Source organism: Phyllobates terribilis, unplaced genomic scaffold (genome assembly GCF_046119375.1).
Source record: "Phyllobates terribilis strain yellow unplaced genomic scaffold, ASM4611937v1 Scaffold_11__3_contigs__length_659146591, whole genome shotgun sequence".
NCBI lineage: Eukaryota > Metazoa > Chordata > Amphibia > Anura > Dendrobatidae > Phyllobates > Phyllobates terribilis.
In genome coordinates this window covers 77,155,207-77,175,484 of record NW_027362771.1, presented here as the reverse complement: position 1 = coordinate 77,175,484, position 20,278 = coordinate 77,155,207, and the positions used below count along the sequence as shown (strand labels likewise).

At 39.9% G+C, this 20,278-nt stretch overlaps 1 protein-coding gene across 4 annotated transcripts in view; it reads left to right on the top strand.

Moving 5' to 3' along the window:
- CPEB4 (cytoplasmic polyadenylation element binding protein 4) overlaps positions 1 to 19,147 on the top strand; it is a 217,349-nt gene extending 198,202 nt beyond the window's left edge. For all 4 annotated transcript variants that reach the window (XM_073651301.1, XM_073651302.1, XM_073651299.1 and 1 more), the window contains 6 exons: positions 1,889 to 2,062; positions 4,771 to 4,860; positions 8,219 to 8,337; positions 9,722 to 9,836; positions 10,679 to 10,860; positions 12,816 to 19,147. In XM_073651301.1, the coding sequence (XP_073507402.1) occupies positions 1,889 to 2,062; positions 4,771 to 4,860; positions 8,219 to 8,337; positions 9,722 to 9,836; positions 10,679 to 10,860; positions 12,816 to 13,043 (908 nt within the window). In that variant the 3' untranslated portion in view covers positions 13,044 to 19,147. The remainder of the gene's footprint in view (positions 1 to 1,888; positions 2,063 to 4,770; positions 4,861 to 8,218; positions 8,338 to 9,721; positions 9,837 to 10,678; positions 10,861 to 12,815) is intronic.
- Positions 19,148 to 20,278: the final 1,131 nt, after the last annotated feature.

Here is a 20,278-nt window from a genome sequence, read left to right as displayed (position 1 = left end):
TTAAACAGACTTGGTGGGGGGGGGGGCTAACATACTCTATAGTAGCTGCGTGGGCCATAATATTGTGTGTGTGTGTGTGTGTGTGTGTGTGTGTGTGTGTGTGTGTGTGTGTATGAGAGCGACTATGAGGGCATAATACCCTGTTGGAGGGGGGCTGTGGGGCAACATACACTCCCTGACAGAGGTTATGTCGCTTATCCATTGATGGCCATTTATTTTCTTAACCTATACCAAGTTGGGAGGATTTCAGCTTTCAAAAGAGTAATTTCTAAAACCAATGGATGAATTTAACGTCAGGTTATAAGCTTTTACTTACATAACATGGATAAGCGACATAACTTCTGTCAGGAAGTGTACAGTGTGTGTGTGTGTGTGTGTGTGGGGGGGGGTGTCTGTGGGCGCCCAGCATACTATGTGTTGAGGGGCTGTGGGATTTCAGGAAACTGTGTGTGTGGGGATTCAGCATACTGTGTATAGGTTGGCTGCGGGGATTCAGCATACTGTGTGTGGGGAGCTGTGAGGCTATGGTGCTGTGTGTGGGGGAGCTGTTGATCAAGGTACAAAAGCTGAATATTTAAAAAAAAAAAAGTTTTAAAAAGGGCTGAATAACAGGAGCAGTAAGATTTACTGTTTTTTTTTATAAACTTTATAAAAAGCAATAAAAATAAATGGTTTTGATTCGCTGCTACAGTCAAGAATGCTGGTTACCATAAGCCCTATCGTGACATGTATTACTAGTAGCAGCTAGTCAACAGCCTTTATTCTACTCTATATTAAATGGTAAAAATTAATATACTGTATAATAATCATTAAGTTCGGCCTGTTGGTTTGGCTCTCCACAACAGTATCTCATGTGATCCCTATGAAAAATTAATTGCTCTCCTCTAGTCTAAGCAGTGCTGTAAGGAAATAAATCAGCAGCCATGCAAATCTCTCTGCTAGTTTGCTTCAATGTATCAGTCTGGAGTCTGGCAAATCATTACTTAGACTGGATACAATTGTTTCCACCTCTGGGCTGAGAGCATTCACTGATAACAAAACCTTGAGCAAATGAAACAGTGCATAGAAACGTGAGGAACCGTTCATTGTCGACTGTAATTTTTTTTTTTTTTTTTTTTATACTTGGAGAGGCATGTTGACGACAGGTCCCTCATTGGGCATGAGTGTTCTAGGCATTCACAAGTGCTGGTGTGGGAGGAAACATACAGTATATAAAGCACAGCAGTAACAGAAGAAGTAAAAGGGTCTGTTATTATTAATCATGTCTTGGCCGCTTCTGATAACCGCTTAGGTACAGGGGAATAATCTCTGGACCTTTTCATGGTCTATGTCAAAACTCACAGAAATCTAATGTTCTTCAAAAGAAGCATGTCTTTAGTCTGACTTTAGCCTGAAAGTTAACAGATACAACTCATTGTAGAGCTTAATACCATACCATTGTCTTCTGAAGAGATCTCTGAATTGACTTAACATCTTCACGTGTAAATTGTAGTTCAGGGTGAACAGTATGGCAGGGTATGTGTAAGTAGCCATTCATGTGTTAAGACTAGATGTACAATTTCGGCCTGATATAGCCTCTTCCTAGAGTTTCTCTGAGGAAGGTTCACTACATTTCATAAATTGATTAATTTAGATTTTCTTCTTATTTTATTAATCTTTTCTCTACTTGATCTCATTTGTCATTTTTTGGTTAAATTAATTCTCCTGGTTGTGGTATCTGCATAAGGGTAGACCAAGAATAATCTCTACAGCAGTAGTGTGGTTTGGCTGTCACTCTCTCCTGTTCGTCTGACCACATATGGATAAGGACTTTGGGGCACATTGTAAGGATCAACATTTTTTTTCAGTAATGGAGGGTACTGAATATATTGTATTGTTCATTCTCCAGGACAGTCCTCTCTCTTTCCAATGGAAGATGGCTTTTTGGATGATGGTCGAAGTGATCAAACCCTCCACAGTGGCTTGGGGTCTCCTCATTGCTTTCCCCATCAGAACGGTGAAAGAGTGGAGCGCTATTCTCGTAAAGTGTTTGTAGGTGGTTTGCCTCCTGATATTGATGAAGGTGAGTAAAGACATAGGCATTTGGATCTATTGCATTTTTTACTATTTGTACAGCATTTAAGATGGGTGTTTTGAGACACCAAGGCTTTTAAAAAAGAAAATACAGAGCTGAATGTCTCATGAGCACAACCCAATTATGTTATCACCATGGCATGGTTCTCCCTATCCACTAGTGCATGATACTATAGATATCTGTGTGATTTAGGGGAAGACTTGGATCCACCCAAAATAGTTATAAGTACAAAAGGGGTGATGACCTTGCTCTGTGATGGCTCTCTGTATTCAGAGCGAAGGGTACAATCCTGTCCTTTGCCATTATGTGCCCACTTGTTTTATCCTAACAGTATATATATATATATATATATATATATATATATATATATATATTTAATATATGTGTATGTAATATATATATATATATATATATATATATATATATATATATATATATATATATATATATATATATATATATATATATATATATATATATATATATATATATATAACACCGTATTTTCCGGACTATAAGATGCACCTAAGTTTTAGAGGAGGAAAATAGAAAAAATGTAAGCAAAAAATGTGGTCATGATGCCGTGGTCTGCTGCTGACACTGTTATAGGGGTAATGTCCCCCAATTCTGTTAATATCACCCATCCTGGCATATATGGCCCCCTCCTTCCTGTTATACGTGGCCCTCTTCCCCATCCTGGTGTGCATTGCACCCCAGTATCCCATCCTCATGTGCATGGCACCCCAATCCCCCATCCTTGTATGCATGCCACCCCTTGATCCCCATCCTGGTATGCATGACACACCTCATCTCGGTATGCATGGCCCCCCTCATCTTGGTTTGCATGGCATCCCTTTTCCTGGTATGCATGGCACCCCTCATCCCTCTTCCTGGTTTGTATGGCACCCCTCACCTCCATCCTGGTATTTATGCCCGACTTATCCCTCTTCCTGGTATGTATGGCATCCCTCTTCCTGGTATGTATGGCATCCCTCTTCCTGGTATGTATGGCATCCCTCTTCCTGGTATGTATGGCATCCCTCTTCCTGGTATGTATGGCATCCCTCTTCCTGGTATGTATGGCATCCCTCTTCCTGGTATGTATGGCATCCCTCTTCCTGGTATGTATGGCATCCCTCTTCCTGGTATGTATAGCACCCCTCATCCTGGTATGTATAGCACCCTTCATCCCTCATCCTGGTATGTATGGCACCCTTCATCCCTCATCCTGGTATGTATGGCACCCTTCATCCCTCTTCCTGGTATGCATTCCACTCCTTGATCCCCATCCTGGTATGCATGTCCCCCCTCATCTCGGTATGCATGGCATCCCTCTTCCTGGTATGCATGTCCCCCCTCATCTCGGTATGCATGGCATCCCTCATCCTGGTATGTATGGCCCCCCTCACCTCCATCCTGGTATTTATGCCCGACGCATCCCTCTTCCTGGTATGTATGGCATCCCTCATCCTGGTGTGTATGACACCCCTCATCCTGGTGTGTATGACACCCCTCATCCTGGTGTGTATGGCACCCCTCATCCTGGTGTGTATGGCACCCCTCATCCTGGTGTGTATGGCACCCCTCATCCTGGTGTGTATGGCACCCCTCATCCTGGTGTGTATGGCACCCCTCATCCTGGTGTGTATGGCACCCCTCATCCTGGTGTGTATGGCACCCCTCATCCTGGTGTGTATGGCACCCCTCATCCTGGTATATATAGCACCCTTCATCCCTCATCCTGGTATGTATGGCACCCTTCATCCCTCATCCTGGTATGTATGGCACCCCTCAGTATGGCACCCTTCATCCCTCTTCCTGGTATTCTTGGCACCCTCTGATCCCCATCACGCTGTCCACAAAAAAAATAAACATTTATACTCACCTCCTCTCTGCTCCATCGCTGCGTCCTGTTCTGCTGCCGACCCAGATCTCGCAGTGTGAGCCGCGCATGGCGTCACCGCCATGCGTCCTCACACAGTGAGATGCTGTGCCGGAATAGTCACTGCTCCCCACGCCGGCACTGTGTGCTTGGGGAGCAGTGACCATTCACTCTCCTTAGCGCACACTGTACCTGCAACGCGGTGGTCTGTGTGCCCGCTATTAAAGACCATGAATAGTCGCTACAACCCATGGGAGTGGGTTGTAGTGAATATTTATGCACTTTAATAGCAGGCACACTGAACGCCGGCCACTGCGGGATCGGCGCTGCGGGTACGGTGTGCACGCTATTAAGAAAAATGAAAATTCTTTGCTCTCTACGCCCATGGGTGTGGGGAGCAGTGAATATTCATTTTCTTTAGCAGCGGGGACAGTGTAGACTGCAGCAGGTGGCTGCTGCCTTCGGTGCCCCGCTCATCCTCCGCTGCCACTCCCCCACACCACCCACAGCCAGACAGTATTTACTACAGCATATAATATTTGGACTATAAGACGCACCGCCCACTTTCCTCCAAAGTTTTGGAGGAAAAAAGTGCATCTTATAGTCCGAAAAATACAGTTTTTTTTTTTGTTGTTTTTTTTTGCTATGTAACGTATGGTTACACACACATTCATGCATACGTACTTAATGGCATGATTACTGTACAGGTAGAGCAGATTTGTGTTGGACCTTTGTGACCTGCAGTCCTATGAAGAAGCATTGCTGAACAGTACTATAGTTACTGCACTAACCTACCTCTGTATGCTTCTTTCAGATGAAATAACTGCTAGTTTTCGTCGGTTTGGTCCTCTGATCGTGGATTGGCCACATAAGGCCGAAAGCAAATCTTACTTCCCACCAAAAGGTATTTTAGTTAGCAGCCAGTTAATTTTTTTGATACTTATGAGTGGAATTTACCTATAGCCTTATGGGTTTGTTCTAGTTCACAAGCAGAATGGAAATGCACATTTCTAGTATGCGCCGAGCACTGTTCATGACTTGCACAATACCTTAAGGGACCATTTAAGGGTACCTTACAAATGACTACAGTATAGCTGTCTATAATTGTAGGATGCAGCGCTTATTTTGAAATTAATTTATGAAAAAAATCTATATACAGGTGCATCTCACTAATTAGAATATCATCAAAAACATCTTATGTTATATAGAGTCAATACAAACCGAGTGATCTATTTCAAGTGTTTATTTCTGTTAATGTTGATGATTATGGCTTACAGCCAATGGAAACACAAAAGTCATTATCTCAGTAAATTAGAATACTTTAGAACAGCTTGAAAAATGTTTTTAAAATCCAAAATGTTGGCCTACTGAAATGTATGTTCAATAAATGCACTCAATACTTGGTCGGGGCTCCTTTTGCATCAATTAGTGCATCAATGCGGCGTGGCATGGAGGCGATCAGTCTGTGGCACTGCTGAGGTGTTATGGAAGCCCAGGTTGCTTTGATAGCAGCCTTCATCTCGTCTGCATTGTTGGGTCTGGTGTCTCATCTTCTCTATGGGGTTAAGGTCAGACGAGTTTACTGGCCAATCAAGCACAGTTATACTGTTGTTTTTAAACCAGGTATTGGTACTTTTGGCAGTGTGGACAGGTGCCAAGTCCTGCTGGAGAATGAAATTTCCATCTCCAAAAAGCTTGTCGGCAGAGGGAAGCATGAAATGCTCTAAAATTTCCTGGTAGACGGCTGCGCTAACTTTGGTCTTGATAAAACACAGTGAACCTACACCAGCAGATGACATGGCTCCCTAAACCATCACTGATTGGGGAAACTTCACACTAGACCTTAAGCAGCTTGGATTGTGTGCCTCTCCACTCTTCCTCCAGACTCTGGGACCTTGATTTCCAAATGAGAACTGGAACTCTGGGACCTTGTGGAGTGTGTCAATGACTGCCTTCTGGACATCTGTCAAGTCAGCAGTCTTTCCCATGATTGTGGAGCCTACTGAAACAGACTAAGGAACCTTTTTAAATGCTTAGGAAGCCTTTACTGGAGTTTTTTGTTAATTATTTTAATTTACTGAGATAATGAGTTTTGTGTTTTCATTGGCTGTAAGCCATAATCATCAACATTAACAGAAATAAACACTTGAAATAGATCACTCTGTTTGTAATGACTCTATATAATATGAGTCTCACTTTTTATATTGAAGAAATGAAATAAATGAAGTTTTTAATGATCTTCTAATTTAGTGAGATGCACCTGTATTATAATATAAAAAATATATATATACACTGCTCAAAAAAAATAAAGGGAACACTCAAATAACACATTCTAGATCTGAATGAATGAAATATTCTCATTGAATACTTTGTTCTGTACAAAGTTGAATGTGCTGACAACAAAATCACACAAAAATCATCAATGGAAATCAAATTTATTAACCAATGGAGGCCTGGATTTGGAGTCACCCCCAAAATTAAAGTGGAAAAACACACTACAGGCTGATCCAACTTTGATGTAATGTCCTTAAAACAAGTCAAAATGAGGCTCAGTATTGTGTGTGGCCTCCACGTGCCTGTATGACCTCCCTACAACGCCTGGGCATGCTCCTGATGAGGTTGCGGATGGTCTCCTGTGGGATCTCCTCCCAGACCTGGACTAAAGCATCCGCCAACTCCTGGACAGTCTGTGGTGCAACGTGACGTTGGTGGATGGAGGGAGACCTGATGTCCCAGATGTGCTCAATCGGATTCAGGTCTGTGGAACGGGCGGGCCAGTCCATAGCTTCAATGCCTTCATCTTGCAGGAACTGCTGACACACTCCAGCCACATGAGGTCTGGCATTGTCCTGCATTAGGAGGAACCCAGGGCCAACCGCACCAGCATATGGTCTCACAAGGGGTCTGAGGTCTCATCTCGGTACCTAATGGCAGTCAGGCTACCTCTGGCGAGCACATGGAGGGCTGTGTGGCCCTCCAATGAAATGCCACCCCACACCATTACTGACCCACTGCCAAACCGGTCATGCTGAAGGATGTTGCAGGCAGCAGATCGCTCCCCACGGCGTCTCCAGACTCTGTCACGTCTGTCACATGTGCTCAGTGTGAACCTGCTTTCATCTGTGAAGAGCAGAGGGCGCCAGTGGCGACTTTGCCGATCCTGGTGTTCTGTGGCAAATGCCAAGCATCCTGCATGGTGTTGGGCTGTGAGCACAACCCCCATCTGTGGACGTCGGGCCCTCATACCACCCTCATGGAGTCGGTTTCTAACCGTTTGTGCAGACACATGCACATTTGTGGCCTGCTGGAGGTCATTTTGCAGGGCTCTGGCAGTTCTCCTCCTGTTCCTCCTTGCACAAAGGAGGAGGTAATGGTTCTGCTGCTGGGTTGTTGCCCTCCTATGGCTCCCTCAACATCTCCTGGTATCTGCTCCATGCTCTGGACACTGTGCTGACAGACACAGCTACCCTTCTTGCCACAGCTCGCACTAATGTGCCATCCTGGATGAACTGCACTACCTGAGCAACTTCTGTGGGTTGTACTGAAGACACCGCCTCATGCTACTGTACCTCTAGGGGTGAGAGCAATGGCAAACTGAAAAAGTGACTGAAACAACAGCCATAAAGGATGAGAACAGAGAAATGGTCTGTGGTCACCACCTGCTGAACCACTCATTTATAGGGTATCTTACTAATTGCCTATCATTTCTACCAGTTGTCTGTTCCATTTGCACAACAGCAGGAGAAATTGATTCACAATCAGTGTTGCTTCATAACTGGACAGGTAGATTTCACAGAAGTGATATACACAGTTACATATATTATGTATACAGGGTATTCACAACCTAATTGGAGTAAGAGTTTAGGAATTACAGCTCTTTAATATGTAGCTGCCTTCCTCAAAAGCGCAAAATAAATATAAATATATATATATATTTTATTTTTTTATTTATTTTTTTTTTTTAGACCTCATGTGTCATGTCCGCACACTGAATTCATCCTGGCTGCATTTTAGCACTGTCTGTTTTTCACTGACCCTGAGAAACCTCCATCACTTTTTTGTAGTTTTTTTGCGCATATGATAAAAGCTATTTAAACTCTGTTAGTAATGACCTACACACTGATCAGACACTGATAAAAATTGGGCACCTGAATGAGGTCTTAAGCAAATCTGCCCAGGTAAAAGGTTCCATTTAACATAGGTACAGTGTTATGATCTGGTTCTTTTTCTGGTTCCTCATAGTCTTCTCTTTTCTAACCCAGGCTATGCATTCTTGCTGTTTCAAGATGAAAGTTCTGTGCAGGCTCTGATTGATGCTTGCATTGAAGAGGATAGTAAGCTCTACCTGTGTGTGTCAAGCCCTACCATTAAAGACAAGCCAGTGAGTATTCATTATATAAGATGTCATCATTTCCCTTTGTAGTTATTCATGCAAGGTAAGTTGAAGTACAAGTATCACCTAATGGCTAAGCTTGCAAAAGGAATCTTCATTGAAGCACCTCCAGTGTTTACATAGAGACTTGAAAGCTTTCACTGGGTGGAACGTCCTGCCTTGTGCATTACTTGACAGCTTCAAGTGCGCTTTATAAGTTCTTCTTAATTTCAGAATGAGGCCAGTCATCAAAGTACTGCCAATGCTCTGGTCTCATGACTAGCCCATTAGTAGTAAACTCCTGCTGTGCAGCAGGTATATATATAAAAAGATGGTTTTCTCTGAAAGTGGAGAAGATGGTTGGATCTACTGTCTTTTCATCTGTAATTGATGAATTACAAGCATATTTAGCATTCTATACTTCAGAGCTAAAAGCATTGTATCCAATTAAAAGCTTATGGTTTACTGTTGCATAAAACTGATAGTCGTGTAAATCGAGCATTGAGAATCAAGTTTCAGTGTCCTGGTGACTATTGGGCAATATATGCACTATTAAAGGGTTCATTATAACATACAGGGTTCATTCTGTCCTTGCTCTGAGAGATCAATTCAACATTCATTGACTTCTCATCGCGTTTCTGCATGTACATAGCAATCTGAATATACAGAATTTCAATGTAATACAGACCAGAAGCCTGCCTCAGTCATCCTTATGTTGGAACAGTAGAAAAAGCACCCATCACTGAAGAAACCTGTTAATAAAAGAGAAATAAAAAAATAATAATTGTTTTCACAAAATAATTTCAAAGTGGATCGAAACTTTAAGGAGAGTCTGTTCTATGTAATCTTTGAGCAGCATGATGTTGTGGCCAAGACCCCGATTTCTACGATGTGTTACTTGCTGGTCTGCATGCTGTTGGTACAATCATAGCTTTCTTAATAGCAGATCTAGCAGTGCTCAGAATGCAGCCCCTTGTATAACCCTGTTCACACCACAGTTTTCTGTGTACACTGGACATGACAGAAAGCTGCTAATCACTGGTGGCAGTGGTGTTACACAGAGCATTTGACTAGTTGAGGCGGCAACTAGTCCTGTAGTGACAATCTCCTGCTGATAAAGCAATCATTTTATTGAAACAGTAGCACACAACCTAGTCAGTGATACATCACTGGAATCAGGGTCTCAGACCCTAGATCCTGCTGTTCTCAGATTACACAGGTGACAGATTCCTTTTAAGCGGTCATGAGGTTTCTGCAACATTTTCTTATACCAGTAAAATGACATTGCTCCTTGGAGAAGCAGGGTGAACAGGTTACATTCTGCATTAATGTAAGCGCTTTATTACTGCAGCCACAACACTTTTCTTATAGACTTTGCTATATTGTTTACCAGGTTCAGATCCGGCCCTGGAATCTTAGTGACAGTGACTTTGTCATGGATGGCTCCCAGCCTCTCGATCCACGGAAAACTATCTTTGTTGGCGGTGTCCCTCGACCTCTGCGAGCTGGTATGTTTTTAAAGTAATGTGTATGTTTTAACCTTCAGTTTTCTGCAGATCTTGTTGCATAGATATCAACGTAATAGGAAAACTACTGCTTAGAAAAAAGAAAAAAAGAAATGCTTTCATGAATCAAAGCGCCAACATTTGGTGACCTATTTAAAAATTTTTCTTAAAGGTGTACATACTATTTTTAAGCTTATTTTATTATGCTGGTTTCCTTGTTTTTCTACTTCCACAGAATGTACATCTGTCCCATTGCATGACACTCACAGAGGTGGCTGGGTTGTAAAGCCAGTCATACACATTAGATGGCTGTTTGTTGACAGCCATCTCCGCCAACACTCAAGAGCGCTACTGTATTCTCTGAGACAGCCACCGCCTGATACGTCGGCCACTGGGTTATCTCGAGTAGCACAATGTGCTCCGCAGTCCAAAATCGGACATGCACAATCGAAATCCCATTAATTGGCCGGCGCCCCATTCATATTACACTGTTGTCCGAACCCATCAATATCGGCGAGTTCAGCTGACTTTAGTCTGTGTATGGGGTCTTTACAGTACAGTTATCCAAGCTGTCGCTTGTAATGAGTTGTGCACCTCAGTGGCGGTCACCAGGACAGATTGCTGTCAGTGAATGGAAATCTTCATTGTTTTAGGGTATAACAAACTGAAATGAGGAGTAGATGAGGTTTTCTGTTTTCAGGGCTCAGTATATCAGATTGTTTAAGGCAGCAGAGCAATTTTTCTATTTTGTAATTATATAATTTATACTAAATGTATATCCATCTTCAGTCCATGCACATATAATATGATTACTATAAATCTACTATTTCTCCTTTCTTTTATAGTGGAGCTAGCTATGATTATGGATCGCCTTTATGGAGGTGTATGCTATGCTGGCATAGATACAGACCCTGAGCTAAAATACCCTAAGGGAGCTGGGCGAGTTGCCTTTTCCAATCAACAGAGTTATATAGCTGCTATCAGCGCCCGCTTTGTTCAGCTGCAGCATGGAGAAATTGATAAGCGGGTAAGTGGTTCTATGTCTTGCTTGTTGTTAAAAAGATCCTGTCAGCTGGATTTAGCAATATAAAGTGAAGGCATGGGCATAATGGCACTGTAATACTGTTTGATTCTCCAAAGGTATAAATTTAATCTGATCTGTGGTTCTTTTTTTAATCAGGATTTGCAGTTTTCCTCTAATGATATTTCAGCGCACAAGGGCAGTACTGTGGGTAGAATCTCCTCCTACTCTGGCCCCTTTGCCTGTCTCAGGAGTTTCAATGACAGGTCAATGATTTTTCAGTGACCTGCCTCCTGTTTGAAATTCCATGGAGCAGCCATCGTTGGGTTGGCGGCATGTGCGCCGATTAAGATCTCAGTTTAATGAAGACATCATTGAGCCGAGATCTTATTTTGCGCATGCACCGCCTCCGGCAACATTTTGTTGAAGACCAGAAGACCAGCCATGAAATCAAACAGGAGGAATCGGTGACTTGTCATTAAAACACTGGAGGCAGGTGGAGGGGCCGGAGCAGCTCTACGCTACAGTTAATAACTGTGAGGTCACATGGACATCAGAGAACAAGTATAATACATGAACTAATAATAATTGCGTTGAGAGAGTCTTATTAAATTATGAGTTTAATCTTAAATTAACTGGATCTGAAACCCGGTTTATCAAATATTCATGATTAACAGACAATTATGAAAAGAAAGGTGAAAAAATAAGGTTTTGGAGTAAAGAAACCTCAGGCAGAAATATCAAAATAACAGTATTAACACAACTCCTATCTGAATTTGATTGACCCGTGTCTTTTTCCTTCAACTGATATACCTTTGGTTTGGAAGACAGCTATCGCATTTGACCTTTCCCATGCACATGCACGTTTAGTTTGGCTGTGTATTCTCGTGCTCTAGATCGGGAGAGGAAAGAAAGCCTTTGTTAGATATCTATTTTCTCCCGGAGATACCCAAACAACTGCATTGCCCTGCACATGGGGTAAGCAACATAGCAAATCAGGAGAACTATACAACATTTCTAATTGGAGGTATTGGGTAATATTATTATTACACCTACTACATATTGGGATAGGAACTTGGAGATGGGAATACCCCTTTAATGTAGAAGGTAAAAAAAAAACCTCCCAGTGGCCGGTGTGAAAATTGCAAGATTACTAATGTTACTGTTTTTTTTGTTTTTGTTGTATAATAAAGATTGTAGTATGAAAAGAGATGTGGGGAGTTTGGTGATCTAGCATAAAAGGGAACTGTTGAAAAAGTGTCACATTACACCAGTATTTGGGGACAAAACTTACCTTAGCTCATCTAGTCTAAATTTAAGTCACTCTTATAAACCTGCCCAAATTTTCCCAGAACTTCACATTTAGACTTACTACTACCGCAAAATTTTAGAGCCATCTTCCCATACATGTACACTTAGATTATTTTAAATAAACATAATTGTACATAGTATAGGCTCCAATTCATCATTTTGCAGGTTTTTAAGTAACTTTCCTTTTTTTTTCTTGTGGTATTAGTTGCTGTTTTTGGCACGCATTCTTCAAAATGGCAAATCGATTCATGAGTTTGGCACAAAGTCAAAAATGTAATTTTTTTCCTCTGTCTAGAACTGTATTTGCAGCTGTTTGCTGCGAAAGGTCGCACATTTTGCAAAAATTGCTCCAAAATATTGGCGTACTCCAAAATACACTAGGGGAGACTGGAGTGGCGTTGCAACACATTTTGCGACTTTTTAAAAACCTCTGGAATTGCTAAACTTTGCCACAGAGCGGAAAATAACACAGGCACACACTTCTAGAATAGACTTCGAAAAAGGCACAAATAGAATGATGAATTGGAGGCTAAAAAAAAGAAGACTCAAAAACAAAACTAGATAAAAAAACAGGCACAAAGGCAGTGATGAATCTGGCCTTAGTGATGTCGCATCTGTTCTGATTGTATCGATGCTTATTCTCTTCTCAGGTAGAGGTGAAGCCATATGTCTTGGACGACCAGCTTTGTGATGAGTGTCAAGGAGCTCGCTGCAGTGGCAAGTTTGCTCCATTCTTCTGTGCTAATGTTACCTGTCTGCAGTATTACTGTGAATATTGCTGGGCTGCTATCCACTCGCGTGCTGGCCGGGAGTTCCACAAGCCGCTAGTCAAGGAGGGAGGAGATCGCCCAAGGCATATTTCATTCCGTTGGAATTGAACCACCCTTTGCTTAACTTCCTTCCAAGGATCCAAATAAGTGCACTCTTCTGTTCTCTTAACCCTCCTCCCTCCTACCATCCTTAGGAAAGCATGTCCTCTTGTTGTAGTCTGTATTTTAACAATAGTATAACGAAAGAATGACCTACACCATAGGTATTTGTAAAGTCTTGTGTCATTGAGAACTGTCTTGGAAAGCCTTTTTGTTCATTACAATATCACTCTGATGCATGCATGTTTCATGCTGTCCTCATCGAAAACCAAGGGAGCAGGGAGACTGCAACTAATGATTATTATTATTACTATTATTATTATTATTTTTATTATTCAGAGAAGAGTTTGAAAGCTTGCAAGTAGATAATTATTAAGAAAAAAAAAGAGTATTTTTTTTAATTAAATTATTGTTAAATGAGAATTAACAGAAGAATACTGTTAATGTAACCATGCAACCACAGTAACACTATTGGTCTGTTTGACACAGCTTATTTTTTACTAGGGGGGATTTTTTTATTTCCTATTTATTGGGGATTATTTTTTATTTTTTTTTTATTTGCTTTTTACTTTTTTAGTGGAAGTAATTGCCTATTGTGAGATGAAATAACCCACGCAAACAAACAAAAAAAAAGAAAGTAAAGCAGCGTTGTATGTAAACCATTTTGGAAGGGTAAAACAATGGCAGATGCCTCCAATATTTATCTTTTCTAGTAACTCATTGTCACTTTTTCCTGTTTTGGCATCCACATAACTGGCCGATTCTCCTTAGAGCTCGGAAGTATTTTAGATGTTGAGCTATTTAAGCTTTTTAAGAATGTAAATGTTGAGTGAAGTTACTACTGAGGGGAGTGCACTTATTTATTTATTTTTTCAGTGAAAAATAATCTAAAAAAAAAATACTATAAAAAAAAAATTCAACAGAGTAACACCGTATCAGTTACCCATATTCCCCGAAAAAAAAATTCCTACCAAAGCTGAAAGAAGTGAAGTTACAGAAGGCAGTTTTTTTTCTGCTCAGAAAGAACAAATGTATAGAGTTTTATTTTTTTGATGCTTAATATATATCTATAGTCCTAACTTGCTAAACCTATATCAGGTGCCAGCTTCTGTTTTCCATTTGACACCGAACACTTGAAAGATACCTCAAGGAAGGAATTGGACGTTAGTACTGCCTCCAATGTAGAATTCTAGACATTAACAGAGAAGCCCATTCTTGCTTACGTAACCCCTTTGCTGTCTTAAGAGTATAGTGGCAGCACGCATCAGTTTCCCATGTCACACAGATGTATTATGGCCCTTTGAACATCAAAGGGCCAATGAAGGGCTTCCCTCAGCATAATGTCACTTTACACGTGCTTCTTCTGCTTGGCTGTGGGTAACAACATTGTACTGTCTGGGTGATGACTGTGTCTCATTGTAATAGTTGTCACTTTTGCTTTAAACTTCCCCTCCCTTGCTGTAGATATAATCATTTCTAAATGAAACATTCTGAGCTGAGTTTGGCTAAGGAACTTTCAGTACCTAGTTTTAATGCCTTTTTGGCACTTTAGACTTTAAGCTGCTTATACCACTGAATAATCTTGATGCCTTAACTCTTTACAGGCCAAGTAACTTAGCCAGCACTCATCTTTGCCTGCTGCTGAGATATAACAACGTTATAGATAGCTTCATAAGAATCATATTGGTAACACTTTTGGTGCAAGGTTGGATATTTTGGTGTTTTAGTCAGTAGCAAGCGCTGCCCTGTATATTCAAGCAGATGTGTCCATTATGTCCAATGTGCAATATTGTTACGCTTGGAAATTTGCTGCTACCCATCACACAAATGTGCGTTACTGACTGACCTCAACACCTTTAAGGATGTCTTGAGATAGTTATGGATGTCTGTAAATTCCAGGAACTGCACACTTCCAATTTATACAGTATGTGTCGATTTTGCTGACAAGAAGTAGAAGCAGTGGTCTTGTAGGCTGACTGGTATAGATCGCAGCTTAGTCTTTGGAGGCAATAGGTGCTTGAAACCTAGAACTTGGTTCACTTTAAAATATACATATCTCCATTTTGTGCAGGTGAGAAGTTTACTTTACATACTATTTGTCACTAGGATAGACCCCTTTTCCTTTGGACATCCATATGCATGAGGTTAGCTGGTGCATGTGTACTCACTATATGGCTTCCTTAAGTAGGGACTGGATGACTATGTAATGTGTATGGTGGCCTCACAACTCTCCCCCGACTGCTGTTGTATAGGACATGAAGGTCACATGTTTGTCAGCCATCCTGCCAAAATAGATCTTATGTTATAAGGACCTCCCTACAGATTGTATCCAAAGGAGGGGAAGAGGAATGATCTGTTAAGTGGAATTTACCACCCAATCCTTTCAATTTTACAGGCAAGACAACTTGTCTGGCAGAGGCGCTAGGCAGCGCCTTTTTCCTCTCTCCCCATTGACAACATATGCGTGCTCAGTCAGACCGAATGTGTATGGATGGATCAGGAAAAATGGCGATAGTTTGGCGCTAATCCCATCAGCTGATGAATGCTTACAGCCTCCTTGAGGTTTCCTAGGCAGGAAATGCTTCAGGCAGTTTGATGTTAACATGAGGTTGATAGGGGATCACAGTGGGTGATGGTAACTTATTTTGGTCCTCCCTCAAAAAGCAGTTTAAACCTGCAAAGCAAGCCATTAGCTTATTATCCTAGTGACCGATTCTATGTAAAGTAAATATCCTGTTCATCATAGCATGACTGGATGGAAAACACCGTGTTGTTTAGCACAGGATCCTTGGGATTCCTGTTGAATTGCTGCTGTGAAGGGCAAGACTTACGGAGGCTTGTTTTATGAACTTGTATCGCAGTTCATAATCTGGTGCTGTCTGGCTGCAGAAGGGTTACAATGACTTCTGGCTATACGCTTGTAGAGGCGAGTAGTAGCTCTGAAAACTGACCGTTTTTTTCAATGTAACTGGTTTTAGTGCATTGCTTCCTAACAATGCTCTCACAGGTTGTGGAAACCAAAGACTTGCTTCAGTGCTGCTGCTTAACTCTTGAGGAGCCCCTGTTATTACCAAATTTCAACTTCCAGAATGAGATCTGGTTTAAAGTAGAATATTGAGGTATTGAACTCTCGCCGAGGAAGCCAGAGCCTTCCTCCCTTCCCCTCAGCATTAACGTTACTAAACAATGCACCTGCCTTTTTTTTGAGATTCTCTGTATTCCTTTGTATGTGTTATAGTGTGCATCGCTACCATCAGAGGGGTATGGTAAATATGTTTCCAAATGGGAGACATTTGCTAATGGTTACAGAGAAACCCGTTAAAGGAGCTGCTTACGAAACCAATCCTTGTACTGCAATGACAAACGTCATTTCTATAGGTGGGGTGCGGTGGTATACATCTAGTAGGTGGGTTGGCAGATTGTTTAGACCCTTTGAGAGTGTAGATGGCTTGGGGTGTGCTAGAGTGCCATTCCTACCAGTAAACAGTGGCGATAACTTAACCTTTTCATTGCTAAATGTTTGCACAGCAAACGTCAACAGCCCCTTTATGCATCCAAGATACAGTAGTCTGCATGGCTTTGTGTAGACTCCACCTTGGCATTGGAAAAGGTTAACTCCGGAAATAAACCACTGTTTGGAAGCTAGCTTTTGAAGAATATTTTCTCTTTATTTCCCTTTGTACATGACCTGCTGACTTTCGGTACAGTGTTTTTGTAGCTAACTTATTTTTGTCATGCACATATTGTACACTTGTTATGCACTAATTTTATATATCTTATGTTTCCAGCAGTGAGCATTTAGGCCCACTTTTCACTGGCGGGATATCTCTTTATGCAATACCTCAATTTTTCATATTGCAAAGAGTAGCTTTTTGTACTTTTATTACGGAGAGATCTTCATATAACTTCATTTTTTTAAGATAAATAATTTTAATAAATTTTTATTTTCTTATTCTGCTTTTTATACATTTCAGTGCTCTGCATACATTACGAATGATGGATGTTGCGCACTGGTAATGCTACTTCAGAACCTGCAGAGATACAAAGCACGTGGCTTCAAATATGCTAGCCCGCACCAAACATTTGGTGGATGTTTCATTTAAAGATGTTCTAGATCTAATATTGAGGAGATGAAATCGCATGAACCAGACAATTTAATCAACTCTTTTAGTCCCTTGGAAAAATACAAAAAAAATAAATAAATAAAAATTGTAGCATAGAAGATTAAAAGTTTAAGTAACAACTAAAAAAAAATGTATTCTGCTTCTTCATATTTCTCATTTTTTAAAGAAGTGAAAAAAAATATATATATAAATTGCAAATTTTTTTGGTGAATGTTTAGCCATTTTACATATTAATGAAATTAATGTTAGGTGTTTTATATTGCAGACAAGTCTGCAGTTTGGAAAAAAAAAATGAATAAAAAAAAAAAGTTTTAAGTGGAAAAAAAAAAAAATTTAAAGAAATAAAACCATACCTTCGGGGTTCCAGATGTGTAATGTTAGTATGCATGACTAATATAAGGAAAAAAAATCTAGTTATTCTACTAATATTCACTTGTTGTTATTGTGTGAAAAGCGTGTTTACAGATACAGACTTGGTAACACTTTAATTTCCAGAGCATAAAGTCCCATGACCTTACGCCATTGTACGGACTCATGGCTTTAGTATAACGTATGCTAGTAGATAATCGGCCACTAGTCGGCACCTCGGATTATTAGCTGGGGCTAAGCATGTGATATATAGCATAAGTCCGTGTCTTTTCACATGCTAGAAGTTTTTGGTTTTCTGTAACCTGCTTCCTTCTAAATAAGCCTTTCTAGCAGTGAGTGCAGTGCTTGTACCTGTAGCTGAAAAGCAGTCCAAGCATTACATGTCAGAGTGTTCACATGAATCTCTTCTGCACTGCAAGACGGAACCGCATTACTTTGTTTCCACGCAACGGAAACCCTCACTGCCCAATGCTTTGGCCTAGTATATACTTCTCCATACACAGACCTCTGCATAATGCAAGTTAATATGTTTGCAGTGAATGACCAGCATTTTCTAAGTGCTGTTGGAAAGACTTGATAATCCCACCGTTTTTTTTTTGTTTGTTTTTTTTAGTTTTGATTTTCTTTTACTTTTCTTTGTTTTTTTTTTATTGCTTTGATGAGTTTAAGCCTTCTGTTTAAAGGTGATTTAAAACTTGAATATGATAATATATTGTGGCGAGTTGAACTTCAAGTTGTTATGTGCAATACTTATTTCTGACTTTTGAGAGATCTTTGCAGTGTAATTCTTCATTGTTTTTAATTGCAGGCATTTAAAGATGTCGTTTTCTACTGTTCTAGTAATCCTCTTTCTTGCTGGTGTTTCTAAAGAAAAGAATCAGAAATCAATCTTTCTACTAATGTAAAACTGAGATTATTTTTTAAAAAAAATGGAATAAAAGAGGTTTTGGTCATTGGCGTTATTTTGTTACCTTCTTTTAAAATCTGGTGTCAGGGAGGAGCACGAAACTTTCCGAGACTTGTGCCTCTCTAGACAGTCAGGGTTTAAAGCTACTGTGATTGATAACATTGTAAGAATTGGGACAATATTGTATTCAACTGTTTTATTTTTTATATTTTTAAATTTGAAAGCATAATTAGTTTTTATAATTTTCATCAGATTCCTTTGTTATATTTTTTTGAAAGTGAAATTATTATTATTATTAACAAGTGGGTGTCTAGTTTTTACTAATCCCTAATGTTATCTTCTTTTCCATTGTATTGCTCATTTACCAGAAGGAAAAAAAAAGTTATTTAAGTATGTCAATTAATTGTACCACTTGGCTGAATTTACACATAGTTTTTACTGTGTATGGGGAGGTTGTAGTATTTATTATAGCATTTTAAATAAAGATAATTCATTTTTTATTAAAGTCATTTTCACTTTTAAGTTCATATTTTTGTATGTTTTACTCTAAGTTATATAACACAAGTTCTTTTTTAAAGAGTTCATTTGTTGAAGTGCTAGTGAAAAATTAAATGTTATTAAATAGTTTGCAAATGACTATTTATACCAGTATGCATATAATTTTTAAATATTTGTAATGTGAAATGTTGAATGAATAAACTTTTAACTCTAAATTCTTGCTTGGCTTCATTTTTGACTTTTGTATTTCTTTTGTACATTATATCAGGGCTTCACACCTACAGGGGTATTTTTTATACAGTGGCCATGTTTTTAGTGCATACTATTAGGGAAAAAAACGGTTAAAAAGTTCAAATTAATCGGGTACCATTTTTGCAAAAGTCACAATAATTAGAAGCTTTATTGATTTGAATATGCAAACAGAATGACATTTTATAATTTAAGTTTTACTAACAGCTTCTGAAAGAATAATAATTGACAACCAACATGGCTAAAATTTGTTACTTTATCAAAATGTTCACTTCGCACCAAACAGATACAAAGTTAATTGTTATAGGGAACCTGTCACCAGAAATAACGTTGTTAACCTGCAATTATGCGATTAATCTGCAGGTTAACAGCGTTATTATGCTGCCCGGCGCCTGCACGCACTGTAAGGTATACTGTATGTGAACAGTGCTTTATATGAATTTTGAACGGTCTATAGTCTGTTAGTAGTAATACGGTACAAAATTCATATATTCAATGTTGACATATACCTTTGTGTGTTCAGAATGTGGTTGCATTTGTTTGTAAGCTATAGCAATGCAATCAGATGTTCTCTGCGTGACAGCGTGGCCAATCAGGGATGTTCATGGGCAGAGCCGATTTTTTTGGCGCGAACAAGCCGGAGCACAAACCTGAATTTGAAATGGCAAACAAATTCTCTCAACACTAATAGCAGCCTGCATGTCTATATTTTATTCCATTTTGCTAAAAAGTTTGTCAATTTCATTTTTCCAACATTATGAACCCGATCCAGTAAACCTGACCGATGTATAATAGCCTCATACATAAGACCAAAGTGCAGACCAACAGAGAACAACGAGCAGGCGATGCAAATCATAAAATAAAAATATTATTTGCTGGTTTCTATAGACTACACCATGTTTGCTTTAGGTGCACATCAAGGTTATGGTCAGAAATCCAGACCTTGTGAATGTTCTCTACCAATATGTATCTTTGTTCTCCGTTTTTGTCCGCCCTGACTACTACTACTTCTACTGCTACTACTACACAACATACTACCATGGACAAAATTTTTGGCAACCTTCTGTTAAAGTGAACCTGTCATGTCCTATCTACTA